This window comes from Pelmatolapia mariae, linkage group LG16_19 (assembly GCF_036321145.2).
Source record: "Pelmatolapia mariae isolate MD_Pm_ZW linkage group LG16_19, Pm_UMD_F_2, whole genome shotgun sequence".
NCBI classification, from domain to species: domain Eukaryota; kingdom Metazoa; phylum Chordata; class Actinopteri; order Cichliformes; family Cichlidae; genus Pelmatolapia; species Pelmatolapia mariae.
Genome location: NC_086241.1, coordinates 50,271,923 through 50,294,990, shown reverse-complemented (window position 1 = coordinate 50,294,990; position 23,068 = coordinate 50,271,923). Strand labels below are relative to the sequence as shown.

General features: G+C 44.5%; 1 protein-coding gene across 1 annotated transcript in view; it reads right to left on the bottom strand.

The window, feature by feature from the left end:
• kif26ab (kinesin family member 26Ab) overlaps nt 1-23,068 on the bottom strand; it is a 62,282-nt gene that overhangs the window by 13,782 nt on the left and 25,432 nt on the right. Inside the window, exons 4-5 of the mRNA XM_063499607.1 lie at nt 19,290-19,489; nt 1,686-1,869 (exon numbers count right to left, since the gene is read on the bottom strand). Coding sequence (XP_063355677.1) covers nt 1,686-1,869; nt 19,290-19,489 — 384 coding nt within the window. The remainder of the gene's footprint in view (nt 1-1,685; nt 1,870-19,289; nt 19,490-23,068) is intronic.

The following is a 23,068-nucleotide window of genomic DNA, read 5'->3' as shown; positions in this document are numbered from 1 at the left end:
AACTCCCAGAGTATTTAGTGCTGCGCCTAACATTACATCAGCTGAATCGCTTCTGTCCTATAGTATACATGACAGGGAACTCAATCCAGAGTCATTTTAAAGCTTGTTGAAAAAGTACCTATGGTGCCTCTCAGGCACTGAAATAAAACCCTTAAAATACAACCAACTCTCTTCCCTTTTTGACATAAGGCTGCTTTGCTCAGCTCAGGACTCTCCACCATCTTCACGCCTACACAAAAGGACCATTCTTCCCTGACTCGTATATTAATATTGCTACAGATCTAGACTCCAGCACTCACAAACAATGTGGCTGGAAAACCCTTTCTTTCAGTGAGTGAATTCATCTTGGATACCACAGGCCAAGTGCAAGCACTCTTTATACTCCACAGGGGGCTCTTGTTGTGACTGACAAGTGCATATGTTGAGTGAATTACATTTGCTATGTCATTTAAACAGGGCTTCCATATATGACAACCACATGTCTGTCCACCAGACAGAGGCTACCAAGTGAGCTAATGTCTCTGTTTTATTTACGTTGGCAGAGATCAGATAGTGGAGGCCACAGAGGATTGGCTGTAGTATTTTCACACCTCGGACTCCGTGCTAATGGCCCCTGGTTCCCTGTCCCTTGATCCCCCACAAAATCCATTAGTGAGGCTTGGCATGACTCCATCCACTCAGCTCCTTACACCTGAAAGAACTGTGTCTAGGTCAAAAGTGGAGAAGTGGAAGTGACCCACCTACACCTGATTGGAAACATTGATTGAATTCAAATCAAACAGATCCGGAGAAGCCGTGAAAGCGACTGAAAGTGTTATTTCACGTGCGATTCCACAGGTGAAAGAGAGGCAGACACAAAGGAACCAGGAAAGCACACGGATCTGTTTACTTTACTATAAGGAAACCTGAAAATCTGTGCAAGCAGACTTGGAACAATATCATAAAATATCATAAATTCTGATCTCCCGTTGAAAACCAGCTGCTTAAACAGCACAGATGGATCATATACATCAGGTGTGAGCTTGAGGAGGCTTGTTAATAGCACAGGTTTTTTATGAAGTCCGCGTGTCAATGGGAGATTTACAATATGTGGCAAAATTTCAACCGTCTGGATACCTGGCAACAGAAGCGAGCACTTCCTGTCCAGGTGGGATCTAATCTTGTTAGGGGACTTCTTCTGCTTTATAAATACAGGACGCCAGCTCAGACAAACAATACCCAATAAACCACAAAGGAAGAGAGATGTGTTTATACAGCTTTGTTTAATGACTGCTCTATCGCTGGCAACCTGACTTTCAACACTGCACACTGCACCTAAAATGGAATTAGGAGTCTTGATGCTAACGTGACCACAGATTGGTGAATTACAGTTTTTACTGTCTTTTCTGTGTTCACAGAGAGGAATGCTGGTCACACAAACTGAGTGAATTCATGACATTCCAGCAGGCTTATCTGGCTGCATCTGCATGGACTGGACCAGACAGCATGCTGCCTGCAGACCAGTCTGTCGCCACTCTGCATTCAACCCTCCAAATAGGGGTTTGTGTGTATCCATAAATGTTGGCGCACGCAGTTCTGCAGGGCAAGGGAGTAAGGGAACGGTGGCTTATGAGAGCACGTGTTGTATAGCTGTTGTGCATTAAAAGCATTCTGTCTTTGGCGCCTCTGTGTGTGTCTTTTCTCACCTTTCCCATCCCTGGATTTTCCTTCACTTTGGAAACAGCACGGAGCAGACATGGTGGGGCAGGGGGTGGCGAGACCTGCAGGATACCGCTGAAGTTGGTTGGGTAGATGGAGGGTTCTTGCGGGTGAAGCAGGGAAGGCAGGTTTTTCTTCCGCTTGGAGGAAAGATTCAGCTTCTGAGCTGCCCTGGAGGTGGGAAGAAAAAAAAACCTTGAAAGTAAAGCTATACTTAGAAAACTACCAAGCTGTAAAGTTAAGCAAATCCTTTTTCTTTCTCTCTCTCAGGTAATGTTTTCTTGAGGAGGTACCCTACCAAGAGGTTATTGATTTTAAATGTCTACCTTGACAAAAACCACACACTAACACTTTAACATAAAGGTCAACAATCTGCTCTTAGTCTGCCAAAGTAAACAAAGTCAGGAGGTGAGTTACACTATGCCACCACTCCCAACCCTTCTCCACTCTAAAAATGCTTTTCCCTCAACTCCCAACTCATACTCCCATACCAAGAAAGATAATGTTTCAGCTCTTGACTTTAACTAAAGGTGGAATTCTCTTTCACCTTTATGTTTTTATACAGAACAGCTCTCTAAGACAAATGGTCACCAGGTTCTCTGCTCAAAGGGACCAGACACAGACTGTAAAGACATAGCACAAAGCCACAGGAAATACATGCACTTATTTTGATCAAACAGAGCAAAAAAACTGTAGTGGATGCGACAGCTGAGGACTGTTGAAACACTTCCCTCTAGCACATACTCGTGTCCTTCTCTGCCAATCATTGCAGCTAAGCAATGATGACAGTATCATTTGGGTGGCTGTGACTCAGAAGGTAGAGCAAATGATCTACTAATAAGAAGTTGTGGTTCAATCGCTGGCTGTATCCCAAAGTATCCTTGGGCAAGATACTGAGCACTGAGTTTCTCCTGATGTGTAATTGTTAGCTAGAAAAGCATTAGAAAAGACCCAGTTGTTTTAGTATTTGAGACAAACCTGAAACATGTATGTATTTTGGGAGTTGTAAACTACCTCGATAATCAGATGTTAGTTTAGTGATATCTAGATAGTCACATGGCAGTTCTGCTGATACCAAACAGAGCCCAGTTCTGTAAGTGAATTGACCTTTTTCACAGCTTAAACTCCACTGTCATTCTGGTCTCTTTTCAAAGTCAAGAAGATCTCCATAGAACAATCAGAAGGAGTCATTCTTTTTTGTGCAAACTTCTTCAACTTTATAGGCAACACCAAAATCTCTGCCTGGCCTGCAGGGACCCCGGTCCAGGTGGTTCTAGTTTTTGCTTTGCCCTAGATCAGTTAACACACACCTCAGGCAGTAATTCAAGGTCAGCAAGGAAAGTAATACCCAAAGGTAATTCAAATGCACTCAAATGGGTTTCATTTAAGCAGTCAGATTTCAGAGAAGTACGGGGAAGACAAAGGGGCGGTTGTCAACATGAAGGGAAGTGTGGCGCGGAGAATTAAGGAAGACCTGAAGTTGAGAATAGAATGTGAAAAATCTGCAGAGCAAGGCTTTTGAGGAGACATGAAAAGGAGAAAGAGGAAATCTGGAATACAAAAAGGAACAGATCCATGTCCTGGTGAGTAGCATTTTTCTAAAAGGCCAGCCTGAGCTCATTAGCTGTGTTCTGGGCTCCTCTGGACAGGACTGGGTGGGCTGCTGCCAAAAACAGAACCCCCCTCTCGTCCCTATCTCCTTGTGTCCTGGAGTGACAACCCACCCCGCTTCCTCTTCTCCACCCCCTCCCCTCTCCACTGTACACCCCCTGCAGTGACAGCCCAAGAGCACAATCAGTGAACACACTGCTTGCTGATGGAATAATTATTGCATCCAAGAAGACTACAGGAGAAGCCGCTCCCCGGGGAGCTGCCTATGTGTGATAGCATGCGAGACGGATCGTGTGACACGGAGTGAGATGGAATAGATGAATGCGAGATGGAGAGAAAGAAAGGGGAAACTATAGCAGAGTACACGTGGCTGCGCGAGTCTGCGAGTGTGCACGCGCATTTATGAGAGGTATCCGCAGCACATTCATTCAAGATAAATCTACCCTGTCCCTCTGTCTCTCTCTCTGCCTCTCTCCCTCTCTCACCCCTCACCTCATTCTCTCTTCTCTTTGAGTTTAGACAGAAATCAAGCAGCACCCATGGAGTTGCATAGAAAAAAAGCCACTCCACTTCATTTATAATTGTTTTGACCAGCGAGTAGCATTCACAGCCCAAAGCTGTGATTGTAACCTTGAGCTTTAATTCATGCAACACAATGACAATCAGTGCACATGTTCATGAATGGAAGGTGAGGGATGATTATGCTAGGGCTTTGTTGTTGTTGTTTTTTTCAACACAGTCGCACGTACACAGGTAAATTAACTGCTTGTCTCTCCCCACCTCTCCCTCCCACGTTCTCTCCTACACTCTTTCTCTCTCCTCTCCTTACACAACTATATGATCAGTCATTGGAAAAAAAGAGAGAGAGGCAGTGAAGAGAGGCTCAGATTTCTTTGCCCACAACAGCTTGTCCACCTGTTCACTCAATCTCTATGCTAATGAAGCTGTTTTCTTTCACAACTTTCTCTAAAATGCTCAAAGGAGACTCTATATGTATGAGGAAGCGAAGCCCGAAAACACTTGAACATACACTCATGCTTTATGAATTCTGTTGAATGTTAGAAAAGTGAGCCAAAGCTTCACCCCCCGACATGCACACATTGTGAGATACTTACAGCTCTTTCCAATCCATTATCTAGTTTATGCTCATAGTCAAAAAACAGGCAACTGATAGAGTTCAACTTTGCTGTCCTTGTCCGTGTTGTCACTTTTCTCCATTATTTGCACATTTGCTACGCCGGCACACTCAGCAATTACACAGCGAGGTGGGGTTGCTCGCTACTCCAGGCACAGAGGTCCTTTTCGCTACGATCACAGTCATCAACGTTCCACTTAATTTCACAGAGGCTTGCGAGAAGCTCAGGGGGCAGAGGGAGAGCGACGAGTGGGAGGCGTGGGCGTCATAGTAACTGAATGGAACAAGCGGCAGGTGGGGCTGGGTGGAGGTGGGCAGGCAGGATAAGTGCCCTTCAGGAAAACCAGTAGGTGCGCAGTGAAGGTGTAATCCAGAGAGTTTCTTAAGAGAAGGTGAGGACGAGGTTAGGATGAGGATGTGCACCTCCTGTGTTCATGCACTACGAAAGCATCTCTAACTCCTTGCATGTCTCCTTCACCTGCAAAAGTTCAGAGGCAGTTCAGAAACCGCAGAAACTTGGCTTGTCCTCCGACTCAGTTTTACTTTTTCTTCGCATCCAATTCTTCAGTCATCCCATAGGCTGCTTTTTTTTCCTCATCCAGTTAATCCACCGTACTTGTCTGCTGTGAGTGGTTACAGATCCTTATGCCTCGGTCCTTCCCAGACGCTCTACTGCTTACAGGCAGAAGGCAGGGAAAATAATCAGCGCTCCTGGCTGGGCTGCAAGATTTCCTTGAGTAGCTGAGAATGAGAAGAATTCCTGCTCCTGTTCCACCTCTTAGTCCTTCTCCTGCAATCGGAGAAATTCTGGCAGCTGTCCTGCCGTGTCTCTCTCTATTTCTCTTTCCCTGGCTCTCTCTCTCACACACACACATCCACACACACACACTCCCTCCTCTCTCCCTGCCTCCCACCTCTCCCTCTCTCTCTCCCTTTCTTTCCTCAGCCCAGCCCCTTTTCCCTCCGACTGCCAGACGAGGTGTCAGCGCTCGATTGCTGGCTGCTTGCGGCGCAATTTGCGAGTACTCTCTTTCTCTCTCTCTCTTTCTCTACCCACACACACACACTCACTGTCTCATTCAGCCTTCTGCACAAACACACATGCATGCACCCCACCACACGTCACATGAATAGTTAATGCATGCAGGAGCCCTCTCTTCTTTTAGGGTCCCACACTTCAAACAGATTTGGTTAGTATGCCTACAGTGTATGCATCCATGAGCCAGAGTGTACATGTGTGTTCCTGTGTTTTTGGGGTAGCATGTGTACACTACATATTTGTATTATTTTTATTTATTTTTTTGTCATTGCTAACAGATTACCCGGAAGAATGAGAGCGGTATTAATCATAAGGAGCGAGACAGGATAAGGAAGGATGTACTTAAGAGGAGAAAAACGGATTTCTTCAATGAATGATGCTCTGACTAAACTGGAAAGCTGAGGGAGAATAAAAAAAACAAAAAACAAAAAAAGAGGACAGACAATGAACAAATGACATCTTAGAAAGGCAGATTTATGCTGGCCACTAAGAGAGAATGCAGTCAGTCAATGGTCAAGGGTAAAAAGGGGAATGAAAGCATGTGAGTGGGTGAGCGCTGGGGTGAGAGTACCCTGTATTCCCCGGGCTGCCAATTTACCAGTAAGCCCTCTCAGCCCCCCCAACCAGCCAGTCTTGTTTGAAAGGCTGCTACTTTGGCTGCAGAGTGCCTACTACAACATATCGGCAAACAGAGTGGGTGTGAGACTTGCCAGATGAAAGTAGATGCAGCACAAAGCTCTATCGGCTCCTCTCCTTCTGACACAGTGCCCCTTATATGAACTCTGCTGGATTAAATTTGAAGGCAAACAATAAAACCAACACCACCTACATTTTTCGTACAGTAATAAAGCTGTTTGATATATCACATAACCTTTTCCTTCTTCCCTTTCTGCCCTTCCATAGCATGGCTACCTTTGCTTTTCTGCAGTGTTTGCTTTTCTGAGGTGGGCTTATTTTAAAGTGCTAGGACTGTCTCCTAACAGAGTTCTACATGCTACACCACCATCGAATCCCTTTGAGCAATGATTGGCAACAGATGATGAGTAAAAGACAATACTAATGTCGGCATTGGTCACTCTGACAGTACAACCGGTAATTATTCTCATCCCTACTGCTGCTACCACCAGTGTGCTTTTCACTGTTATACATCAAACTGACATAAAAATAGGGGACAGCCACAGTTGGAACTATCCTGATAGTCTTTCAGCTCCATCACTGTCTTCTTATGAACAGACCTTAGAGACAGATAATCAGAGTAACATATATAAATGAGCTGAAGCAAGACAGATGTAAAATCAAGAACCCTTTAAATGAAAAGGTCTCCTGGTGCCTTTGTTCGAGAAAGGACATGTAGATTTCATCCTTTACCTAAGGAGGGAGTGAGAGCGAGGGAGGAGCGGAGGTGGTCAATGGTGGTACGACAGAGAAAGAATGGTTAGGCTGTATTTTCTGACTAGATTCAAAGCTTCACTGTAGCCTGTCAATAATGTTCCCAGCCTTTTTTCTTTGCTTTGTCAAATTAACAAGAGAAATTCCTCTGACCCAGAGAGACATTAGTTGGTGCGCCCATTAGCTTGTTTGTACAAATTTGTCTCTGTTCTCCACGCCAGCTATACAGCTCTTTAGGTACCTCTTTTCTGTGGTTAATTACCATGTTGGCCGCATTTACTATCCTTGACACTTCCTTTCTGTGAATCTCCTTTTTTTCCCCTCTGCAGACAAGATAAGGCTGCTCTGGCCATTCATGCGCGGATCAGATCACTCAGTCTGATATGAGAGTGCTTTACCCGCGCCACCCCACCCACAGCGAGTCTCCCACTGCTGCTGATTAGCAGGCTGGCATAGCTCTTCACGAATGGGAGATGGGAGTACTGGGGCTACAGCCAGCTTCAACACCATGCAGCGATAATGACTACGGCACAATGAGTTCACTCGCTCACTGGTTGCTAGAGACACTGAGAATTTACCCCATACCAGTGACGGCATTCGTGAGACTTTCTCTTTAGTTGAAGCCGGTATAGCCATGTTGCTGTTGTATATACTGAGTATTTTGCCCTCACCATAAATGCCAAATCAGCAGATGGTCATGATTGACTGGGCTGGATGTCTGTTGATCTATATCAGAGCAGGTACTGTGTTTTTGAGTCAAAAGATAATCATTAGGAAACCTCCCCAGAGCTAAAATCAGTACAGGCTGTCTTATTGATGGGCTGCCCTTGACATGATCAAACAGCTCTCTGCCCCAAAGGTGTGGGGGTATAACATAAATCTACTGTCTGTAGGAGAAATACAGACTTAGTTGTGTTAAAGCAAGAGCACCAGACCGAAGTTTTGTGTGCAGGCAGACATCGCTGTGTGGTTTTCTCTTTGCCAAATTTTAGGTAGGATTAAAGCAAATCTGCATCTCTGCACTGGCCTTATTGGTCATGGTCCCAGGTCACCCACAGCCTGACCCAGCCTTCGTTAAGCTTTGGCAATGATTAAGTGACCATGACATCAGCCTGTGAACACACACACATGCATACACACACATTCATACGGTGTGCAGACGAGAGGAGGTGATGTCATACTCTGCCAACCAGCGCTGGCAGTGAGAATGCCCACCCAGACAAGATTTACTAACAAGGTCAGGATGCCGATCATTAAATGAGACAAATGCTTCCATGCCATAAAAGCTTCCTGAGAGTTCATCCATTGTAGCTGTATTTCAGAGGATTAGAAAAGACCCTTTGACTGCCCTGTGAAGCTGTAAGTGTCACCATCTTTCAGATGTGGAGTATAAACATATGCATTAACCTAACACTAAAAGCTCCGGTGGTCACATAAGGTAGGTTCTTAAACTAACCAGAGAAATGGTCAATGGACTTTATTTATATACCCCTAGCCTTGCTGAATACTTAAAGAATTACAAGCATCATTCATACATATAGCACTTGTGCTTTACATAAATATGTTACTAAGGGACCATTTTGGGGAATCAGTATCTTGTGCAAAGACACACCAAAGGACGCGGGCGGAAAAGCCAATAAATGAGCACAAGCCTCTGATTAGTGGATAACCTGCTCCACTCCCTGAGTCACAGCTGCCCCACAGAGACATTTGGGTTACCTGAGACGCAGCACTGAACATATGGGGAGAACGCTTTAGAGCTGGCTGTTGAATAGATGACAGAGCCTCCTGTGTGGCACAGACGTTTAGTCTGATAATGAGCCCATTTTCTTTCTAAAGTCTCCCTGCAATTAAAAGACCTCTGGTATAAACATTCATTTAGTTTTTCTCACTTCCTCCCTCTTATCCTAAATCACTCAAAACAACTGCCTGAGGCTACACAGCATGGACACTGAAATTAATGCCGAATATGGTTTTAAAAAAATGTAACTGTAGCACAAAAATATGCAATTTTATTTTACAGACGCTGCTAAAAAAAGAAAAAAAGCTCCCACCTGGAGCTACGGAAACAGACATTCTCCTCTGTTCAGCATGGTTATCTTATCGTTCAGATTCAGATTCAGATGAGCATCATTCCAAACCAAGATCTTTCCAGTAGTTTTGAAAAATGTGTTTCCTCTCTCCTTTGGCAGCCCCAGATACATTAAAATGGAAGAGAGAACTATCAGGCTTATCGGGCTGTCAGTTAAATCTTATCAATCCAAAGCTCTGAAGCTTTCAACTGACTGCGAGGCTGCTTTCTCCTGCTTGGCTGTTTTAATAGTATACTGAAGGTAGAGCTCCTCTGTGCTGTATTGGCTTACACAGCAGCAGTTTGCTGGAAGTGGCCAAACACCTCCAGGCTAAGATTTATAGACTTTCTATAAATCCTCAGAAATAGATAAACGAATCCCAGCAAAACCAGACGGCAATGAATGCAATGTCCAGTTAGCTGAGCGATACCCTGCACGGCACACTCCAAACGCATCGGACCGAGGTTTTTCAGGAAAGCTCTTTGTTCCAACAAGGTGTTCAACAAGCCTTTTGTTCCTGCTTAGCGTCTGGCCTTGGACACAGAATATCAAATGGATCATTATTTGTGAGCTGACTGCTGACGGCCCAAGGCTGCGCATCTTCACTGCACCAATCCGCAGCCAATTAAGTAAGGCCAAATGCATTCATGTAACATCTGTGGATACAATGCGTCATCACAGAAAAGAAAGGATTCCGCACAAAAACTGATGTCGCCTTTTTGCAATTGACTTGTCGCATTTGTATCATAATGTGGATTCAGGGAGGTTTCCTGTCAGAAGAAGAAAAAGAAGTGCAGCTTTCCGTAAATAAAATCCCAAATTCTTCCCGGAGGTTGTAAACCTGTTTTGTTGCAATCTCCTTAGAACTCTTTTCAACCGGTCTGTGGACTGAGCTGGAAAACAAGGGATTAGGGTATCCTCTGGAGAATTGCTTGAATAACAGGGGATCATTTGGAACATGGGGGAAGAAAGGGATTCTGAGTGGTAAATGGAGGGAAAAGCACTGTAGAGGTGAGGAAGGCGTTACAAAATGAATTGGGGGGGATAGTAAGTAAGAGAAAGCTGCAGAGGAAGCGTAAGGAAGGAAGAAAGAAAGACGGAGAGCGAGGGAGGGAGCAGCAGGCTGCAGAGCCAAGTCCTCTCTTCGATCAGTGGGCCTGGCTCTGTGCCAGTGAAGCGCTGTCCATGAGGAGGTAAATCATTTTCTGCCTGAGAAAGAAACAGGGGAAAAAATGATTGGTGGGGGTATGCCACAGCCATCTTGGAATTACTTTATTCCCAAAGATGGGAATTCCCAGTCGGCCAAGAATAAATGGAACAGTTGGCCCAGAAAGTGAAAAAAACTCATCAATATTCAAGAAAACCTGGTTTGGTGATTCAGTACATGAGGGTAAACAACACAAATTTAAGAAGTGGCTTGTATCAGCGCAGATGTAAAAAGAACTTCATTTTACTCTGATTTTGTTGAGAAAAATCAAAGAAACTATGTAAGGCTGATTTGTCTCCTGTGCTTTTGGATGTCAGATCAAGAAGAACTGGCTCATGCCAGTAGACCCTCACTATCCCACTGCGGTACAGAGAAGGCGCTCTGTGCCATTGCCAATAAGGTTAAAGAGAGGTGGGAATATTTTTGGCAGACAAACACACAGGGTTTTTGTGTTTAACACGCTGAATATTAAGCATTGTGTCTCCAGACACCCTGCACAGTCACACACCCACTAATTCACCTCAACCCCGGAGTGAAAGGCTGCAAAACTCTGTTGCCAAGCTAGGGTCTTAAGGAAGGCTTAAGATGAGCAAAGGAAGGAAAATGGTAGGGTATTGTTGCATTTACTTTCACTTTATTGTTCCTTGTAACATTGAGGATCAAGTCTTGCAAATATGGCCTTAACTAGCTTGAACACTGGGCCATGACGAGGTGAAGAAAGCACGGGGCTTTAGCTCTGCAGGACATGTTTGTTAGTCATTTAGATAAATGGGCCAATTAAACTCCTTTGTGGAAATAACTGGAAATAACTGCACTGAGATTCAAAGGTTATCCAACAATAATCTCTAACAATTGACTCTAAATTGTTTACAAGAGGTTTCAAAAATGCAGCGTCAGTAAAATGCTCCGCTAATGTGTCAAAACTGGTTCATGCAGCAAAACTAAAAGTCTTTGGAAGAACATTCGCTTTTCAGCTGATGGGTGACAGATGATAATGAAGACATGTTCTTCCCTGCTCCGCAGACTGCAGTCTCCCCTCCTCTGGCACTGCTGACAAAGATTAACAGCTGCTTTCATCTCTTCCAGAGCATTTTCTCTCTGCTCCTCAGACACCGCTCCAGGTATTTTGCTATGCTCCTCTCCCAGGCTGCAGAGAATCTGGAATAACTCCACATTTTCACATGTTGAACTGCGATTCACCCGTCATCCCACCCACGTCTTGCCTTCAAAACATCAGGTAGGCTGTTGCACTCAGGGCACACAAACACAACTTTTGGAACACACATGAAGTTATCACTGACTGAGTGACGTTTCCTGTCTCGGAAATCGCTTCGGTGCTTTTTTAGAAGCAGGATATTTGATAGACAAGCAACCAATGAGGCCTGTTATCAGACAATTATGAGACAATTCCTCAATCAAATATTATGCCCCTGTAGCGTAACATGTAACGCTGTCAGAGGGGAAACTAACGTGAGAGCGTGATAACTTTGGGAGAGACGGGCAACGGGGGAAAAAGTCAGAATACTTCTGGATCACTTCTCCACTTCATTAATCATTTGCTGCCAGAGTAAGACACCTAGCTATTATTTATTTGCACTTTCCCACACAGAGGCTATCACAACAAGCAGGCCCACAGGCTGATGAGAACATTTGGGAGTGATTAATCAGTGGGCGGCCTGGTGAGACAGAAAGCAGGGGGAGGGGAGGTCTTACATGTGTTTCCTAATCTTCCATCTATATTCTGGTCAACTGGTAACCCAACTAAAACCAGAAAAGGTCCAAATCAGGTGAAATGGGCTGTACTGTCATGAAAGACCATGTAAATCAAATGAAAAGTGGAGACCAATCTGAAAATAAAAGCAGAGAAAGCAAAGAAACCGCGTGGCTGAGAAAAGTCATCAAGATGCCAGCGACTGTAGCCACATTATTCAAATTAAGCAGTTTATCCTGTATCACATACTGATAAACTGAGTCACCGAAACACACACAGCTACACTCGCTGGTTCTCATAGAGCGTATGGGGAAAAGGGGATTTTAGCACACCACAGCTGGCTCTCATGCGCTGGGTCGTGAACTGATTATAGGCTATAATCCTCTCCATTCAAGACGACGTGCATGTAGAAAACAGTGACAGAAACACAGGGGAGATCAACCGTCCTCGCAGCTTTTAATTTGATACGGTGGTTTTGCACGTCCAAGCCGCTCGCTTGTCTCATACATAAGTGGACATGAAAAGGTGGGGCACAATATCCTATACAATTACTCTTAATCTTCATAATTCTCCACTAAGAAGTAGACTGTGGAGCAAATAAGACATGGGCGATGTACTAGAAGGACCATTAGGCATCCATCCTGTTTTAATGTAGCTTATTTTGCATTAACTGCTGCAGACTATAGTGGAGCCAGAAGTTAATACTGAAAATGTTCTGATAATAAACTGTCAGCAATAGTTTTTATGTTTAATTTTTCTTACAAGCCCCGTGATTACTTGTTTTAAATTCCCCACAGCTACCATCAACCCGTGTGAACCCTTTCAACTTCCTGGAGCCAAGCTACATATAGATGGAGATTAAAATAAAAAAGACAGTGTTATCTGAATAAAATGATTCAGCTACTAGGGCTGTGGGTAATGAGGGAAACCTGTCCTAACAATGCCCTTATCCTCAGTGGTAATCCGAGCTACATCCATGGAAAGCTAGCGCCTCACAATTGACTTATCGAAGGACGGCGGGTGCAAGGTGGTGCTGTGCATATGTATATTTATGTGTTTCACAACAAAATAAAGCTCTAGCACATGGGGAAATCAACCTACAACCAGTGTTTAGGCAGATATTAGTTATTCATGTTGAATAGAAGTCTGTGGCGTGGCTGAGCATTGAGGAGCAGTGATGCCTGAGAAGCCCCACTAGGAGCCTTCCTTGTTTCCTTGGATTCTGAGGCAAAAAAAAGGCACTCGTGGGAGCTCATGAGGCCACGGGCGTCACTCTACAACTGCACACAATAGGTCATAAAATTCCTCAACACATATTCCCTGCCACCAGCTATTGCAGTTTACTCTTTCTTATTCCTCCATACTCTCACACAGTGTCTCACACCCACAATGTTAAAGAGAAAGTGGTTGTAATGACAGAGATAATAGACTCCATTTGCATGACACTTTTCACTGAGGTGCACTAAAGAGGTTTAGATGGCATCCCTCAGCCCCTACAGGCATGATGCATAATATCCATTCAACAGGCTGAGGGTGAGAGAATTTAGTCTAACGCGATAACTCTAAACGCTAATGCGCTGATCACGGAGCCCAGTGGGCAGTTATCAGAAACATGCCGTTAAATGGGGAATGCTGGACGTGGGCAGGCAAACAGAGACGGAAATGGATTGATGCTGGGAGCGTGACCTCACCCTGCCCATGTGAAGCAATCGCACACAATTAAACCTTATTTATTGTCTCTGTCACCATCCTGAGTGACAAAAGCAGCCCTGTGTTAAGTGAGAAGCCTGCAGGACAGAGGTCTATGCTCCACATTTATTCATGTATGTTATCAATCTGTCAGGCGAGGATGGCGGCGCTTTCCCCTCTCCCCCAGGGCTTAGGACACGTGGACCCAGAGTGAGCACACAGACTTGAGTCAGCACTTCAGCTCTTTGTTTGTCACCCCCCTCCCACTTTAACTGCCCCCCTGCAGGCTATGTGAGTGGGCCAGACAGACTTCCTGACTCAGGGATTTATTTGGCGTATCGGGGGGGGGGGGGGGGGGGGGGGGGGAGGCATCAGGCTATCACGAAGGCTGGGACAAACCCTTTGCTTTTCTTTTAGTGGAGCTGTTTGCCATTCATAATGACAGGCACAAGTGACTCTGTGTTGCCCATCACACCACACCACATCAGTCTGCTGCTGCAGGGGGCACAGCACTATCACACCATGTTATCATATCCCAGGGAAGACAGATGCTCAGAGAGTGAGGGGGAATCTGCAAATGCAAGAGCAGTTCTGCAAATGCAAATCAGTACTTCTATTTATTTCTAATATCCACCCAGGCTGAACACGGTCTTTTCTATGTCCGTCTTTATATCAAAAGACAAATTTTCTGTTACCTGAGAACGATGGAGGATTATGAGTCAGAGTGGAGCGGCATTCTGCTTTTTGCGGGTGGATGAGAAGGTGGATGTGGGTAGTGAGATGTATCTACCCGACACAGATGCCCGAGGCTCCGAGGCCAGGCAGGATCTCCATCAACACCTCAGCCTTGACGGTGCCCGACAGGCCTTGGTTCACAGGTTCACACCTGGGTTTATCTACTGAGCCCCAGCCCTTTTGTGGCCTCAGCTGCCACTGGGTCTGCCTCTGCACAGAGGCAGCCATTAGTCCCATCAGCCAGATTATGGCAGGAAAATACCAGCTGGTGTTTTATCCAACAGTAAACAAAGACAAATACCAGAGAGCAGCTCAACCATCCCAGCTACCACCCACTCAATACTTCTGATGAGCCATTCGCTGCCCTGGGCATGTGTTGCTCAGATTCAACAGATTGATATGAATCAATTCTCATTTGTCAGGCTCCGGAGACAGAGGTAGTATTAACATTTCAGCTCCATTGTGGCTACTTTCTCAAAATGGAGCCAAGGTTTCTACAGTATGTTACACATGCTATACATTCCACTCACACTCTTGCTCTCGTGGTGGAATCCATCTCGCTCTGGCTTGACAACAAAACCATTAGCCTCTCACCTCCAGGGATCAGACAGTCCTACTCCAACTGCACAAAACTGCACATTCCACAGAGCGGAAAAGAGCGTGTGCCACACAAAGAAAGATAAATTGAGAGGGAGAGCGAGAGAAAGAGAAAGAGAGAGAAAGGGGTGAGAGGGGAGGGGAAGAGAGAAAGAAAACAGGGCACCTCTCACACACAAACACACACGAATATCACATATCCAAGTGCGCTCAATGATGTCTGTGCACAAAATAGCTTACTTCACTCTCATGGTAGTGAATCCAATATTCTTCTCCACAGGTACAGGTCTCCTGCTCTTGGTGCTGTCAGAAAGGAGCATCAGCCCGAGCACACCGACTGAATGACAACACTTATAAGGACATTCTTCCTGAGCTGCTACTGCCCCACTCTTTATCCTAACTGCCATGTGGGCCAGATCAGCTGTGCTCGGTGCTCCCCTCTGGTTCACATAATCTATCCTGCCTATTTGTCATTCACTGAGATCCCTGCTGTCGATCACAGCACAGCCAACCAAAGCCAGCAGTGAGCTGCTTTGTCTGCTCTGAGCCTCTCTATGGATGCCATACGACTGCATCACTGTCTCCTTTACAAGCAAACCGAATAGGCCGGCTCAGTTTCTCGCACAAACTCCAGAATAAACAGAACTGGACACCAGTCATCTGTTATTCAGAGCAAGAACAGCTACTTGTCATCCTGCTGCGCTTCCACTTTGCAGCATGCAGGACTCATTACTGAAGAGATGCTCTTCCCTCCATCTGACTAAATTATAGTCCAGTGGAGTAGAGAGGGCTGTTTCAACTTCCTGATTTCCAATCTTCACTTTTGAAAGAAAAATCAGTTACATTTTATTCCCACAAGCTAATGACTTGTTTCTATGGTTACTCAGAGCAGCCAGGGGGATGAAGGGCAGAGTGAGCGTTCCTGACACAAAGGCACGGTCTTGTGTGTGTGTGCAGGAGAGCCAAGGCTAAATGGTCCTGCTGCCACAATTACAGGAGGATCCCTTCTGCACAATCACAGTCATTAGTGCACAAACACTCACCTGGGCAGCAGCTATAGGCACCGGTGGATGACCATGAAACCACTTCCTCCTTCACATTCCAGCAAACAGCTGTCCGCCCAACCCCTGCAAATCCCAACCCGTCAGTCTGCGTGCCACTTCTAAAGTCTGCATCCACCGACTGTTGTGTCTCTGAGGTCCTCTATACTGCTCTATTTATTATCTCCTTGCATCTTAAGAGTGACTTCATTGTCCATCTCTGGGGTATGATAAGAGACGGTAGATGGACAAACTTAAACAGGGGCCCAACAATGTAAGATAACACTATCTCATACTGCTATACACAAAATGTGCCCGCTGATCAAAGTTGGCTGCAAACTGAGCAACCAACTCCTCTCATCTCATGGGCCTGGTGTGTAATAAACACACTGCCACAATCAGCAGGTGTTAATGGAAGAGAAAGACGGGGAGAAGGTTGTGCGAGGCAGCAGTTAGCCGCACCGTCTAGCCCCTGCTGTGAGCGTCGCCTGGTTTCATTACACAGCGCTGTGTCAATACACTAATCATATGCTCTGTCACAAGGCAATCAGTGGTTAACGTGCTAGTCAGCTGAACACATGGCTCTAAATTCATTACCCCAAGTAACACACTGACGTAGTCAAACACACATAATGATATGCACACACACACACACACACACACCATCCAGTCAGAGTTTGACCCCTGACTCTTCCTGTCTCTCTGCAACTGTAAAGTCAGTCTAATTGCAAACTGGTCGTTACTGGCCCCGGGGTCATCTTTTGGTTTCAAGCTATTTCCTAAGATTACCAGAAACAGGAAGTGGAACAAAAGAACTGTTTTTGAGCTGGAATTTCACATAAGCCTGAAAGAAGCATTCATTAGATGATCAAAGACCTTTTACTATTTTCTGGAAGTGGAAGAAAAAGAAGCATCAAGATAATATAAATGGCTGATGGACTTGGAATGGTAAGATTCAGAGAATAAAAGCTACACTTGGATTTTTTTTAGTTGCATTTGTCTACACAGCCTGGAAGGCATCTCTGTAATGCTGTTAATCAAATAAATTCATGTGAACAAATGAGTCATTTGGTCTCTTAAATTAATGAGTAGCTTCTTTTCCATAATCATCTGGTCTATCAAATAAATGATCTGTCCATAAATTACATTAAATACTTAAATAAGTCTTAGGGATGTGGCGAGAAGAGACTGAATTTAACATTTAAAATCCCAAAATATACTAGAAATCTGAGGCAAAGCTGTTGCTCTTAGAACAATCTAACCATAAAAATATCAAAGTTTACTTGTTGTAAACTTGACACTATTAGAATAAATTAAAATAATAAAACACTGAAGGCACAATTAGTCAATTCACAGGCACAAATAATTCATCTGAGGAGATGCAAATGCTGTGTCGTTATCAAACCAGTGTTTTTACCAGACATATTTAAACTAAATGCTTCTTTAACTAGTTGAATGGTTGACTTATTTTTCCGCTGCAAAATTAAACATTGTTAATCGCTTTTCTTTTCCTCTCACCAACAGCCTAGCGAGAACACCTAGACTCCGGCTAATTGCATTCTAATTAAAATTTCATCTGTGAATGGAATAGTGTTAGTGAATGTCAGACAAGTGTCCAAGGAGCTGTTTCAACGCCACTGGGGTAAAAAAAACTGCTGTTTGGTTATTCTGGTCTTACACCCTGGGCTCGAAGGATTTGCACGTGCATCTCACTAATTGTATCTACGGAGAACAAAAAAAGAATACTAATCAGATCTGAGTTTTCAATCATGTCTAAAACATGAGGGATGCTAATTTCATCTGCTTTTTTTTTTTTTTTTTTTTTTGCAGCTACAGCACTATCAGAGCAAATGGACAATATTGTTGAATGAGTCAATTTGTTTTGACTCTTTTACGTTTCAGTCAGCAATGATGTTTTTAAAAAATGAGCAACAACGATTTCACGATGATGTTGATGATCCCTGTTGCAGGGATAACAGCTGCAGAGGGTCAGGAAGTGGGTGTGCTTCAAATGGAGAACAGTGCATCTCCTCCACCCTATTTTTTTCTATCTGCAGAACCCAATGCTGTTTGAGGCTGGCCTATCATTATCGTATTTCTGCGGGCCAAGTCAAACAAAACATTCTTGGCAGCAAATTATCTTTTGGATAAAATAAAAGGTGGTGGTGGAGCGCACTCTCTACACCCCGTGTGCTCCACCAGACCCTGTTGCAGGGAAAAGAACAAGTCCACCTTCCTCTTTTTTCCTGTCCACACTGAATGGCTAGATGCAGCTCTTTATGCTTCTCTTTTTCTTTTAGCTCAAGTCCAAAGAAAACATGAGCGTTAATAAATCAATGTCAGGAATTAAACCTGTCTAGCAGAAGGTCATGCCTCACTGTTGTTTAAACCTTGTGCTCCTGCGACAGGAAGCAAGATACACAGGAAGTTGCATATTAGGTGGAGGATTTGGAACATCCCCTTAGTCAAAGGAAAGACCTCATGGTCCCACTGATATACTTGGACCCTGTAAAAGCTGGCAACACAAACTCCATTTGGGGTGCTTGAAGAAAAGCTAAGCCACATACTGATCCCCCATGGGCTTCCTGTCACACTCCACAAACCCCTTCACCGGTTTTCTCTGTCTCCTGTGGTGCAGAGCGTCAATGGTCCTATGCATCATTCTTAGCCAGGTTCCCTTTCAGAAACGCTCATTACAACACAGCACTCTTTGGAGAGATGAGGCAGGGAATGTATGCACTGGCCTGCCAGGGAATCTGTCATTGACAATATATATTTCCCCAACCATGCACCCGCACAGAGAGGGTGAAGTCTTATCCAGGGCAACGACAATACCAAAGCCAAGCACTGGTTTAAAAACCAGCTTCTTCAGCCTTGGATACACAGGGACCAAAACGCTTTTACAAAAAATACATCCTGCGCTACACCTGTGGGAGCATCCAGTAAGTCTATGACTGGAAAATTGCAAGATCTGTTTTAAATTGGCGAGGCAAAACAAAGAAAAAAATAACTGAACATAAAATACCTCAGGACAATACCTAGCTTTAACCTAAACCCCTTTCGTGAGACACTCCTTCCTCATATCAAATTATGCAATTCTGTTTTCTATTCATGGGCACTGGTGCCTGCAACTAAAAGGTTCATTTAGTTCCATGATGTGTATCCCAAGGCATGCTATAATTCAAGCATGGCAAGAACAACATCTCCAGTGAATAAGTGCCCCACATGGAGGTTAAAACCATGAGACCACGCGAGTCTGTGCATATCTCCTCTTCAGCTCTCTGAAGACTGAATGCATGCAGGTGTGTATGCAAACACATTTCAATTAACCATGCAGTGACTTGACAGCATGGGGGAGGTGCTTACCTAATGAAGAAGGAGGCTGCTGCAGATGAGGAAGGAGACGGGGAGGTTGATGTACTGGTAACGGGCGCTGGGAGTCCCGCTTGACTGGAGCTCCTCAGTCTGCAGGGCGTCAGGGTGCAGCCGCTGGTGCTGGTCATGGTGGTGACGGGGGCTTCCAAGGCTGTGACATCCCTGTCTGCATTTCCCATCAACCCATGGGCCTGTGTACACACAGATACAGAGATAAGACCACAACCGCCACTTAATGGTTTTACCACTCCAGCTCACCTTCCTTCCACTTTATTTACTCCCCCTCTGCCACAGATGGATGGGCAGCTGCTGCAGCCAGTACCAGTTAGTGGGAGTCAGCAATATCCAAAGATAGCTCCCCACAGAACAGCAAGGATGCGGGACCATTCATTGATTCTGGCAACACTTACAAGGTTCCTCTGGCTGCAGCCTACTGTAATTAAGTGGTAACCCACATTTAATTAGTAATTAAATCACTAGCGATTTACCTCACTTTGCTCCTGATTATATCTATACCTGCAAGTTTAGCACTTCACTCCTCAGGAATGAGGAACGTTTCATCCTGCAGACTCAGTAAAGCTATCTGAGAGAGTTTCGCAGGGAGTAACAACAGGTGGTGTACAGGTGGCATTTGTTCCATAGCTTAAATGTTTATGAGGCATGTGAGCTGTGCTTAAATGACACACCTTACCCTGGAAACGAAAAGGACAAAACTCAGACAAGCCGCATCTCTATCAACCCTTCGGCTTTGACAACTCATGCCAAATCTATGATTGAACTGCTTTAAAGATAGAAAGCTAAACTTGATATAGCACCTGTGTGTCTTCATATTTTTTAAATTATTTTCTGCAGCAAGACATTCTGCAGTAGAACCAGTTCCACAAGTTTAAGTGTGTCTACAGCGTAATAAATTAACAATAGATTGAAGAAGTTTTGATGAGATTTTTGTGAAAACTGTTGCAACATAAAGCTGTGAAAAATAACATTAACATTAACATTAATGGCACTGGCATTGGCTTATTGTGTATGAAAAAGGTTTCACACAGAGTTTGAGATGCATCATGTAACAAAAATTAAATATATGCAGTATTACCTTTTAGCTCTCAGAATTCAGGTTTTAAGTTCATTTTTAAAGTTGAGGGGAATACTGCAGGATTTTTGGAAAGCTGGAGCACAGAAAGGGTGAGCAAGAGCTCCGGAGCCTTCAGTGATCCACTTATTTTGGTTACACCAAGCCATGGAGTGCAGAGAGCTAATTATGCAAGCCAAAAGCTGACTCTGAGACGACACTGGAGCTGGAGTCACCATGCAGACAAAAGGTTAATCCCCACTAAAGCCTCACGTTTATCCTACCTGACAAGAACCCATTCTATGAGGTTTTAGCATCAGAAATTAAAGAAAGGCTGAAGCTTTTCATAAAAACATTTATAAAACTGACACACGACACTTTGTAATCAGCACCGACCTTGAATTCAGCACAACACAGGGCAGCAGCCTCAGTGCCATTTGACAGGAAGTGTATTATAAACACAGTTCAGGCCCTCTGCATATTTACCACATCGGGGTTTGCCCTAGACTCATGTTTGGCAACAAAAATAACACCCCTTACAATCTTTTTTATAAAGTGTGTGGCCTTCCACCATTTGCCATTTGTCTACACACACTGACAGCTGCACTATTTATATGCCAAGCCTGACATGAGAATGCCATACATCAGGATGTGAGGACATAGTTACATTCATATATGACAGGCTTGGCTCTTGCTTGGACTCCTGCTACTGTTAGCTTTACATGCAGTACAATGTGCTGCTATATTAAAGCAGGGCTGCATTATCTTTTCCCGGAAACGCTCCACTGACCATTTGTCAAACAGTAGCCTTGTGGTGTTTGGTCTTCATGAATTCCCACTTTCCCTTTTCTTCCTTTTGAGCTTGTTATCAGATTTTAGAGCCATAGCCTTGCTTTAAAGGTCCACTTTTGCTCTCTTGGGGCTTCATCATAGAGGCTAAGTCAGATATCAAGCTGCGGCGTTCAAAAGTTTTGACTTTAAAAGCATGGAAAACCAGGCAGCACACTGAAAGCAAACCACAGCAGTAGGCCGCGCACTATGCTGGTGTTAGCTTGGTGCATACCAGCGAAGCAGACCTGCTGCACTTTGTCATGTATGACTAGAGCACTTCACGCACAGCCATACAGGAAGCAGATGTGTACAGCTTATCAAATCTGTCACTGACTGAGTAGGTGCAGTGCCGGTTTAAAAATCAAGTAGCAGACAGTTTCAGGAGCACACAAGACAGCTGGTCACAGGTGGGGTTTCAGCGTGTCCTTGAAATGGACATGTACATTCGTACACACACACTCAAGCTTAGCACAGTGCCTTTCAAATAGTATTCCCCTCGGTATTAAAACTGAGGACTTAAGCTCCACAGCCAAACTGCTCTCTGTAGCCTTGGACCTGCACTGGCCCTGATTCTGGCTGAAAAGTACAATCTATCCCCTGGTCAAGTAATTAGGCTGTGTCACTGGAGCCATGTGTGTTCAGCCGTTTGCACCCAAAGTCAGTAATGAGCTGGCCTTACACCCTTTAACCTCTAGCCCTCCCTGATCCTTTTGCCTTGGAAAGAAAAGGAAGAAAAAGGAGGGGGGGAAACGAGACAAAGCAAGTAACCATAATGGAAAAAAGTGAAGAATCACAAGAGTGAAAAGGGTTTGGGAGAATGCTTCCTATGAAATGTGAAGTGAGCAGAGTAGGACAGCTCTTTCTCCACCCTAGACTACTAGGACTCCTCTGTGACCTTTGATCCCAGCAGTCAACACGACGATTACTGCTGAGGCGAAATAGGCCTTGCGTTAATCTGGCTTTCGTGCCTGGCTGGCTTCTGTTACCACCAGAAACCAACTGAGGTAAAAGCTGAGTTCCTACCATGTGGGACTAACATACCACACCTTCTCATTTAGTGCCGGTATAATTAAAAGTTCTCTAGTGTCTTTCAGAAAATATAGTGTAACAGCACAGCATTCAAATTCTTTCCTAATCTGTGAAGAGTGGGGATTTCCTTCCCCTTCATTTCTGTATCATTTTCTTCTCTTGTCATTCTCTCATTCTGTGGCGCATTGCCATCAGAGCCCAGCTGCACCGAAGCAGCCGAAGCCAAGATCATCTGCTGGGCTTCAAATTGGTGGCAATGGAGCACACCATGGCAGCAGGCAACCACCGGGCCAACAACGGAAACCCTCATGAGTCAAGAACACTTGGTTTTTGCAGATTAGTGCACATGTGGTTGTGGATTTAACTGAGCAAAGGGAAGAAATGCAGATTTGGATCAATCAATTTTTGCTGTTAGCAGCAGCAGCATCACATTCCTAGTAATGTGATTTCACGGATTACCTTAACTACTTAAAGATCTTTATTCAAACTGCCAATAACAGCGGGGATTACACGAGCAACTGTGAAGCTGGAGCATGTCAACTTTGGTTTTTGCATCCGTCTCTTAGACTTACAACAGACTGTTTTAGAAAATGCACATGTTTCTCATTTGCCCAATTCGAGGCAGCTACATTCACAGGAACCACTGCCAGCCAATTATAAAGATGGAGCCACATAGTTTTCAATTCAATAGACAACCACAAACATAGCTTCAGATGTTAACCAGAGCCTTTTCCCAAATGGGAGTGTCAAGGTGCTCTATAATGGTCTGTGTGTGGGAGTGCCTCAGGCTTGACACTTTCTGAAGAATTTCTGTCTAACACACACAGTCCATCTCTGCTTC